At 40.1% G+C, this 10,703-nt stretch overlaps 1 protein-coding gene across 1 annotated transcript in view; it reads right to left on the bottom strand.

The window, feature by feature from the left end:
• Nucleotides 1-9,030, bottom strand: part of slco2a1 (solute carrier organic anion transporter family, member 2A1) — an 18,024-nt gene extending 8,994 nt beyond the window's left edge. Inside the window, exon 1 of the mRNA XM_025054075.1 lies at nucleotides 8,609-9,030. Coding sequence (XP_024909843.1) covers nucleotides 8,609-8,674 — 66 coding nt within the window. The 5' untranslated portion in view covers nucleotides 8,675-9,030. The remainder of the gene's footprint in view (nucleotides 1-8,608) is intronic.
• Nucleotides 9,031-10,703: the final 1,673 nt, after the last annotated feature.

Raw genomic sequence — 10,703 nt, forward strand, 5'->3', positions numbered from 1 at the left:
AATAAGTGCCCTCATAAGATGGGTCACATTTTAATGGTGGCAGCTCCCCCTCCTCCCCCCTTCAGCCCCCTACAGTTACAACCCACAGTGTTCAATAATGATTTTGTTTGTTTGGCTGTCGTTTCTGGAGAAAACTGAAGTTTGTGTGTTTCAGTAAACTGTTCACGACATGAAACACAAGTTCACAGATGATAATATGTTTGTTAGTTTGTGACTAGACTGTTTAAAATCCTTTTTTACCACAGCGACACTCGTTTGATGGCAGATGAGATGGCAGCAGTAGACCAGCAGTGTCTGTGTCCCATTAGGCCAAAAACAGCCATTTTCTCTGTTAACTTTGGTGCCAAACATCAAAACATTTACAAACAGATGTACTTGACAAACTGTAGAACATTGGTTCTCGACCCTTTTTTCACTAATGAACCATGTGAAGTAGGTCAAGTTCACACTCGGTAGTGCCAGGCATTTTTGGCTGTAAAAACAACACACAGCAACATCCTTTCTTTTCTACAAGACAAAAAAAATATTAATTCCCTCTTTTGTCATTATTAAATCATGTCCAAAAAGTCCACAAAAGGAAATCCTATAAGAGATGCACTAAATTAAAAATATCTAAATTATGGCTACTGATTGTTCTTCTGCTAACAATTGATTGAAATGATTGTTAGGTGACCCACCTACCACCATGAGAGCCAGTTACTCTGGGGGTCCAACATTGATCAGAAGTTTTAGGGAGGGGGTCGTGTGTGTGTGTGTGTGTGTGTGGTTTCGCAATCACTCAGTGCTTAGTCACCAGAGAGTCTTTTATCATGACCACGTCTGTTTATGTGTTGGCGATGATTTCTGCTCAGATATAAAAGACGAGTTGGACAAAAACAGGGGAAAAAAGTAGAGAAAGAAAGGGAGATTGTTAGAGGGGGGGGGGGGGGGGGAGAAGGGGGACAGCAGAGAAATGGCACCCTTTAGCAGAGCATTAGCAAGAACGCCGCAGCGATGAAATGGGAGCCGCGATAGCTCACGGTCATAAATGTCAAGTGCGTATGTTGTACACTCAGCTGCGAGAGACATTTGGCCCGAGCCGCTCGGAGGCAGAGCTCGGACCGTAAAACACGCTCCTCCTGAGAGGCCTGAATAGTTTCAAGGAAGTGATTTTGATTCAGAGGAGCCCTACCAACATCCCACATGTGGCTGTTAGGTTTTCAGACCTTGCAAAAGTTTAACTGCCTTGCGTACACCCACTGAGGTGGATACTCAAATGATCCCCCTCAGGAGGAAACTTGTAAAGAGGAGAAAACACGCAGCCGGATAAAAAAAAAAAAAAATTGCAAGACTCAGGCACATTTATCACGTTTAATATAATAATGAATCACGGGAACTGTGTCCTCCGAGGATGATGTGTACACAAAGGGGAGAGAGAGGGGGAGGGAGGGTGAAGGAGGGGTCAGAGGCAGCACAAAAGAAGATTTCAAACAGGACTTATTCCTACATTGATTCATGAGACTCTGACAACGAGACAGGACCTCATGTTGAGGAGTCCCAGTAGTCGGACATGAAGATCTGTCAAACCTGAGCAGAAGAGAGTCACATCTTAACTAACTCTAGACAGACTCCTCTTTCCAGGAATATTCCGGACTCGAGTTTCACAATACAGTCAAGTCAGTCGAGGTAGTCAGTGCGTACACAAAACGCTCGATTAAATATACGAATACGCCGTACATACGAAGTAAAGTTGAGGAACTTTTTGTGTTTTTTTTTTATGTGTTTGACCTGAAGACGGACGCCGTCAACCTCATCGTCAATCTCAACGTTTTAGTAGAACGCCACACGGTGGAGTAACGGTTAGCGTTCCTGCCTTACAGCAGGCACATTGTTCAAAATCCTGGGGGCCACACTTTTACTGATGGGGCTCCATTTTGGGCGACACGTATAATTTGCGGGATCGATGCTGAGAAAATAGTTGAATAGCTTACCATCGCCATCTACTGGGGACTCTAGATTACACGTAATAGCCGTAGCTAAAGAGAATTGATAGAATAGAATGTGTGTAGCTAATACGTTTGTTGACAAACAAAATATACAGTTTTGGCCAATAGTATTAATAATACTGGTAGAAAGTAATAGTACTAGTTGTTAGTACTAGTGCTTCCATATATTTCTTTTTATTTATTTATTTAGTTGCATGTTTTTGCAGATCTCCTGCAACAGGCTGCCCCCGCAGGCTTCAAGTACTGCAAGGGTTCTGTGGGAATCGAACCAACGACTCTCTGCTTCCAAGGCAGGCGTTCTAATTCCTACACTGCGAAACTTTTTTTTTGGCAGGGGGTTGGTTTAGTTTCCCACTTGAAACTCTTGCTTAGGGCCCCCGTTTGGCTAGGTGCGGCCCTGGCCATAGGTATAAATGTGAGCGTGAACAGTCATGACAGAAATAAACTCAGTGTTATATTTATCATTTATCAGTACTATATTTACTTTATATGTGTATAGAGGGTATTAGAGTTGTATTAATATGTGTTTTTATGTTGTGTGTATGTACCATTTCTGGGTAACGGGGAAATATAAGACCTTTTTTTCGAGATCATTTCTGGGAAACGAGTCAACGTGACTTTATTACATCAACGTGGCCAAATTCAAACGCGAGGATTTATTAACTCACTACTCAGTCAATGCATGTAATTTATATCCATTTCATGTTTATTGGACAGTTAACTGTTCACCCCTGGATCATGTTCAAATGAATTTTTTAAAAAACCCTATCAGCGCCACCGTCTGCGAGTTATTGTCCGGCCGTCTGTCCTGCTGTGAAGGAGAGAATAAAAGGAAGTTGGCCCCTGCGTATCAAATGCTTTTATTCCAGGCACGTGTTTCAACAGCGGACCTGGACGTTCATGAATTTCCATTAGGAAAAAAAAAAGGGGAAATGGGAAAAAAAAAACATCGCGTGTGTGAAGTTTTCGAGACACAAATGCCGCAAACTGTAAAACCAATAGAATTTGATAAAAATTCTCCTGAGACCAAATTCAGAAAAAGGCAGTTTTTATAGATTCGCTTATTTAATAAAAAAGGAAACATCTATTAAGAACTGCGATATATGAAGAAATAGAAGCTGAACATCTGTATAAACATGAAACCCTGTTTCCTCACATTCTCTGTCTGAGATCATTCAAACGTTTTCCTAGAGGCCACGAGTGGTACTGAAAAAAAAATATTTTTTTTTTTTACAAACTGACACTTGCAATCTGTAAATATTATATATTATTTTTTATTGTATTTATATTTCTAAATAATCTGGTTTTAATTCTAATTTTCATACATTCATTCAACAGCCAAAAATGCAGTGACGTGACGTTCTATTCTATAACTTCAAATTTTGTAATTTCCTGTTTTAAAATCACACAATTCATATGACAGGATTTTTTTTCGTAATCACACTGTTTTAAAAACAAGTGCCGAAAAAGAAAAATTTAAACATAAAAGTTAGACAATCGTGGCATCAGTGACATCATTTTAACTCGAAATAAAGTGAAAGTAATACAGTATTCGTCAGACTACTCCATCCTGCAGTAGTATGAAGTATGAGTCTGATGATGAAGACGTGAGACGAGAATGTCCACTGTCCAGACTGACAGGCTAAATACAACGCAGAGCTTCACTTTTTCTGTAGAGCTGCACGACCGGTACAACCTGTGATGAAATTGTTATATTTTATTTACATGTTCAAACATGCACTAAACAAGTTGAAAACCTTCCTTTTACTAAACTATACTACACTATACTTCCCCATGGACGAAGCTGTGGTTTCCCCTCTGGGGTTTTGCAGCCCATACGGTCAGCACAGTAGGGCTACAACAGTCAGGCCTCTTCCTGGTCTACACAAACTGGCCATTGTCCGTAAAATGAGCTGCGAGTATTATGACAACACTACACACGTACAGGAGTGTAACGCCTGCAGATACACACGTCTTTTACATGTATATAGTTAATTAAAATGGGGCAAATAAGTAACAGCTTATTAGATTTGAGCGGAAAAGCTAATGCTAATAGCTAAAATTGCTATCTCCAATTGACATTACAAAAGTAACCTGGTACATTTTTAAATACTGCGCGACCCCTGGTGTAGAAATAATAACAGTTCAAAATATAATTTACAAAAATATATAATTTTAAGAGTTGTTAATATTTTGAATATAATGAAAATCATTTTATACTTTAGGAAAGCAGCTTTAATATACTTCAAATACTACAATATTTCCAGGTATTACTTGCGTATTGCAATTTTTTTCTCGATGCTGATGCTGTACACAGTTATGTTGAAGGTCCGGTCATGAAAACGTATTCACCAATGTATTGTTAATGGTAACGTGTCCACCGCAAGTCAAAACATCAGATTGACCATGATGAAAAAACATTTAAAAAAATTATTTTCCCCCACTAGGAGATTCTGTCAGTGAAAGATTTATTTGGTCATGGATATAAAAAATATTTTTGATTTATTTTAGTATTAAAATCACTACATATTTACACATCTCATTTTATATAAATAAAAAAGAGCTTTAACGCACGTTCAAAGTTACATGTACCAGCCAGACAATGACGTTTTTGCAGTAAAACTTTCCATACAAGTTTTTAAATAAAAACAAACGAGTTAGCAGTGACTGATGATGCAACCCATGACATCCTTATAAGTTTATTATAGGTGAGGGCTGTTAAGCTCATTTTGGTTTATGGGCCACATGCAACCTAATTAGATGTCAAGTGGGCCGGACCAGTACAATCATAACTGTAAATAACAACAAGTCCATGTTTTCCACCTTTGTTTTCATGCTAATTAATACAAGTATTTTAGATATTTATTAATATTATTTTTATTTAATGAATTTAGTTTACAAAAAATACCCTGAACATGAAGTTGTTCCAGATAATTTTTAAAAATTTTTTTTTTAATTCCCAAAATTAAGTGGACCAGATTAATCACCCTAGCGGGCCAGTTTTGGTCCACGAGCCCTGTGTTTGACACCCCTGTGTTAATGGATCCCTCAATCAGTTACATATTGATAATATAAGGCTGCCCCCGCGCCCCCCACCACCACTTCCGATTTGTCTCTTCTTCTTAAGACTTGAACTGAATCTCTGCATCCTATAAGTTACATTACTGCCCCCTACTGGAACTCTATGTTCCACTGTGCAGTCACACAACAGTGTTCCTCAGCGGTTGTTTTTTTTTCTTGCTCACCGTACCTTAGTATTTAATGATTCTTCTCATGAACTGAGAGAGTCAGGCAGCGCATTGTTCACTAATCCCGCAGAGTCACGTTTAATAATGTTTGACCTGTTAGGCTACATGACGGCTCAGGCATGATAGCTATCATTAATCAAGGAGTTAGCCTGGCTGCACCTCCAGACACGCATTCAAAGGTGGAGACGTTGTGTTTGTTTAAACACAGCTAACGAGGTTGATGATAGAACCGAGTTACCGGTGAACCTGCCAAAACGGCTGAGATAAGGCAGTCTGTGGCATGTTGTTCAAGCAACCGAAAAAACTCCCATCATCCTCGGGCGCGGTGAGAGCGCAGCCCACCGCTACTGTGTCCGGTGTTAATCACCGGCCTGTTTCACAAATGACGGTAAATGTCCTCACAGCCATAACAGAGCACTGAAAAAAATAAATTACTGTTAAACGTACGAAGGAAATGGATGGCGCTATCGTCATCGCAACCTGTGGTTGCAGGGCGAAAGGGATAGAGTCAGTGGTTTACGAGACGGCGTGAGAGTTAGCATAGGGTATATGCTAGCATTGTTTTCGTTCAAATCTCAAGCAAAACGTAAGAACGCGATGTTGTAAGGACTCCATTGAAGGTACTAATATACCGTTAGGTAGCGAAGTAGCATTCGCAAAGTATCTAAGTAACTTTATCGATCCTACACTACACAACAAATTATTGTTGAAACGATTACTAACATTTTATTCCCGACCAAAAGTCTGTCCTAAGACTCACTGTTTTAAATTGGACAAACTCGACAGACTTAGCGCGGTGTTTTTCAACCTTGGGGTGTGGACCCCACATAGGGCCGCCTGAAATTCAAATGGGGTCGCTTGAAATGTCAGGCAATTTGATAAAAAAAAAATGTTTGAGTGATTTGTTTGTTCAACAAAGCCGATCAAAAACAAAATTCTAGAAAAATATCTCAGGAGTCGCCCAAAATTTGTGATGTCAAAATGGAGTCACGAGGCAAAAAAACTGTATTAGTGAAAATTCTTCTTTTTTTTAACCCAACCCTTCCACCCTCTTAATACGAAAAATATTTATTGCCATACTTTAAGGTGTTTGTAGCTAGCATTAATATTTGAATTTTTCTTTGTTAAATGCAGTAATTGAGTCAGATAAAACGCCAAAATCAATCTTTTTTTTTTTACCATTTTTAACAAAATACCATCTGGCTAAACATCTTTCCGTTCACCACTGCAGAATTCCATCAACATCGGAAAATCATGACACCGTTGTAAGTGTAAGTAGAATTTTAAAACAGTGAAGCATGTTTTCAAAAAAGTACGTTATCCAGATAACATCACGTAAAAAGCGATCCGATGAAGGGATGTTTTTTTTTTTGCCTCCCCCAGTTTTCCAGCTTTCCAGGTTTTTCCGGACAGCTGCACATTACAGAACCGCCATCTTCAATCATCCTGCCTTACTTTTCAAATCAAAGAGAATCGGTCGACTCCTCTGAACCTGCTCCACTTCAGCGGCATCATTAATCATGTGCTCAGGTGCACTGAGACTTGTTGAGAAGCAAATTTCTCAAGTCCTTCGTAAACATTTGTTCCCCGTACAGGAAACGGACAGCACTCGGCCTTGCGCTGAAACTTGGCTCCCATTTTGACGTTGAATCCCTCAAGACAATTCAACGGTGTAAAACGCAGGTAGACAGAAACGAGGTTCTACTAAAGATTCTGCCGCTTCGTTCGGTCGTACGATTACAGCTCATTTTTTTGGGCCAGGTATTCGTCGCAAAGGTTTTAAATCTCGGGGGGGGATTCAACAGAACTTCCTGTTGAAGTAAAGGTTAAATAAATAACGTTAAACACCGTACTTTATGCACCGGTGTCAGGAAAAGATGGATGGATAGGATTTCTCCGGGTGAAACCATTGGTGACCAGCTGGCTCTGCGCAGTGCGGAGCCATTGGGTTTTATGTGAAATGGAAGCCGGCCAAATGTTTTTTTCCCCCTCTTTATTTGCAGTTACAGGATGGGAGGGCAGGAGATGTGGCGTTACAGTTACGGGATTCAAACCCCTCGGCTCCAGCAGGAGAGACTCACCGTCCCAAATACCAGACCCGTACCTTCACGATACCTACAGCTGGCTGCGGCGAACTGCTCCCCTCCTAAAGTTCACGCTCCGCTACGTTGACGGCCGCAAGATGTACGGCCCCCCCTGCTGGCCCCCGCCCCTCCACGCTATCTATATTTGTACATCTCGGTTTCAGCGCCGAGAGGGAGAGTGACCTGAAAGGTTAGCGGAAGATTTGCAGTAGCAGGGACCCACCACAGCGAGGGCCAGAACGCAGCAGAAGATAAACACGCTCCAAGATTGATCAAATAAACCACGGCCCTCTGGAAATGTTAACGTCTCCCCCAGCCCTGCCTTTTTTCATCACCTCCTCGACAATAACAGAAAATACAGCTGGGCCCATTAGTCACACTTCATTCACACACACACACACACACACACACACACACACACAGAGACGGGCCATCGTCGCCTCACTGTGTTCAGGCAGCGTACACCATGGAGTCAGTGTGTGTATTCCTCACACCCCTGTACGGGACAAAGTGTCTCCAGCTCACACCGATGCCATTCACCCGAGTACGAGTACTGCGTCTGGCACCGGTGCAGTACTTATACTGCATGTACGGTAATGTGTTCAGACACCGAGCGAGAAACAGAAAAAAAAACAAAAACAAAACAAAAAAAAAACACTGAAACCTGATTAAATAAAAATATATTTAGCAAATATATATATATATTTATATAGAAATAAGGGACAAAAAATGTAACCAAAAATCTGGATTTAAAGATGTGAAATTGTTCTGTGCTTAAGTTAGACTTTTATTATTATTTAATCATTTTAATTTGAAGATTTTTTTTTTTTCAATGTGCTTAAGTGATTTTTGAGATAGAAAACAGTCGAAAGGAAGCGGTCGAAAAGTGAACGCGTCGATGTTGCAAATTTGAAAATACAAATTAAAAAAACATTTTTGAAGAAAAGAATTCGACTTTGTAGACAGAAACACCTGGATATTTCAGTAACAACTCACAGCTGTGTGAAGTGGAGAAAACAGCAACTCTGGAGCAACAACAGAGGAGTCTGGGCTGATAAAACACTAATACACACTCTCATCAAAATCTATATATAAATATATATATATGTTTAGAGTATTTCTAACATCAGTGGCTGCCATTAAATCTGACTTCCTGCCTGAGTGTGAGCAGCAGAGGAAAACACAGGACACAAAGTGTTCATGGCTAAAGTTGCATTAGCGTCACCTGTGGACACCCGTGTCCCCCTGCGTCGGGACAGCAGTGCGTCCAGATGAAGCGTGTCCTCCTTACCTTAATGCTGCAGCGGACGTTCCCCGCTGCCATGGCTCTCCTGCCTCTGCCTGAGTCCACGTCCATGAGCTCCGTGCTCCTCGAGCTCTGCCGGCGTCCTCGCTGCACTGACTCCAGGTTTGTGTCAAAGGTTGATGCCGCGTGTCCGTCCGTGTGCGCGTACGTGTGTGTTTTCACACCACTCGTGAGCCGCAGCGCCGTTTTAAGGCGGCCGGTGTGCTGATGTAACTGGGACTCAGCCCACAGCTCCGGAGTCGACGGGCGTCAGTGGGGTTTTCACAGTTGTCAGTGGCGCTGGACACGCTTGGCCCCACAGTGACTGAGGAGTCACGCACCATCCCACGCAACTTTTTTTTTTTTTACCTGCAAGACCAAGGCGCGTCAGCGGTGACTGGTTGGTCGAGACGCGCGTGCACGCACACTGGCACGAGCGAGTGCAAAGATTAGACAGAGGCAAAGTGAGAAAAATAAATAAATAAATAAAAGTGACTTTTTTTAAAAAAAAAAAAGGAGGGAATGTTGAACTAAAAACACGAAGGGATGGAAATGTGAAACAAAAAAGACAAATACATAAATAAATAAATAAAGCAGAAAAAACAGAGTGAAAAAAGACTATTCTGACTGAGGGGGAAAAAAGTTAAAAATGAAGAATGTAAAAAGACCAGGGGATAAAAGACAAAAAGAGCAAACAAGGCAACGTAAAAAAAAGAAAAAAAATTGAAAAAAAAAAATAAACGGAAAAGGGTGAAATATTACAAAGGCAGACAAGTAGGTGGACTGAGAAGACACAATGGGCAGACAGGTTTTTGGTTTTTTTTTTCCAAAAAGGTGAAGGGAAAAAATGCACGAGACCAAAAAAAGGAGACCAAAAAGATTAAAAAGATGAACGAGTAAAACGTAAAAAGTAAGTATGCAAAACACAGACTGCAAAAGACACAACAGAAAATAAAACTATTCAAATTATTTAAAAAGAAAAATGCCAAAGATGCTGTACGGACATTGAAAGTAAAACCTTAGGAAGGAAAATTAAAGACAAAAAGTAAAAAAAAAAAAAGAAAACTACATACAAAATGGGCAAAAAAAAAAGAAGAAAAAAAAGGGCAGAACAGACAAATGACACAAAATGCTCTGGGGCAAAAGGGCAAAACAGCTCAACAACCCAAAAGGCTTTTTGTGCAAAATGGACAACAAAATAAAAAAAAAAAAAAAAGAAGAAGAAAGAAGGGCAGAAGTTCTGTAAGGAGGAAGGGCAAAAACAGGCACAGAGGATGTACAGAAAAAAAAAAAGGAAGAAATGAGGGCAAAAAGAGTTAGGAAAATAGTAAATACATGATACATGAATACATGTGAATATTTACAAATATTTCATAAAGAAAGAATTTGAAACAACACATTTAAAGAGACGGCGTCAAAACAGCAGCAGGAAATCGGAGAATTTAGACATTTTATATTTTATATTTATCACAATCTTTAATCTTCATAATCATCATCATTCTTGCCCCTCCTCCTCCCCCTCATTATTATTATTATTATTATTATTATATCCCATAATGATAACAATAAACCATGTACTGTTTAAAAAACAACAGAGTAGCCGTAGGAGTGAAGTTCAACAGTGCAAAACAAAAAACAAAAACATCAAGAAATAACAGAGTAAATAAAAATAAAACACAAATATTTCAAAGAACACAATAAAGCCCCAGATCAAAACAGAAGGACATCTGTGTCAGACTGGGGTGTGTGTGTGTGTGTGTTTTTATATATCGACAGGTACTGATTGTTAGTCTGATGTTACAGATGTCCTCTTCCCAGAAGACACTGCTGCACCTGTACGCCCTGAGGGTCACGGAAACGCTAAGACAAACAAACAAACAAACAAACAAAAAAACAAACAAAAAAAGCATCTTACAAACATAGAAATACACACATAAGAGTCAGATCTCCGCTCAGTTAGTGTCAGTTAGACGACGGGGAAATGATTTTTTTTTTCCCTGACATTTGAAGCTGAAATCTCATTCATCAGAACAGTGTAATGAGAGACATGGAGTTTTTTATTTATTTTTGTTGCGGGAAGGAGAGGGAGGGGGTGGGATGG

Source organism: Cynoglossus semilaevis, chromosome 2 (assembly GCF_000523025.1).
Source record: "Cynoglossus semilaevis isolate Cse_v1.0 chromosome 2, Cse_v1.0, whole genome shotgun sequence".
NCBI lineage: Eukaryota > Metazoa > Chordata > Actinopteri > Pleuronectiformes > Cynoglossidae > Cynoglossus > Cynoglossus semilaevis.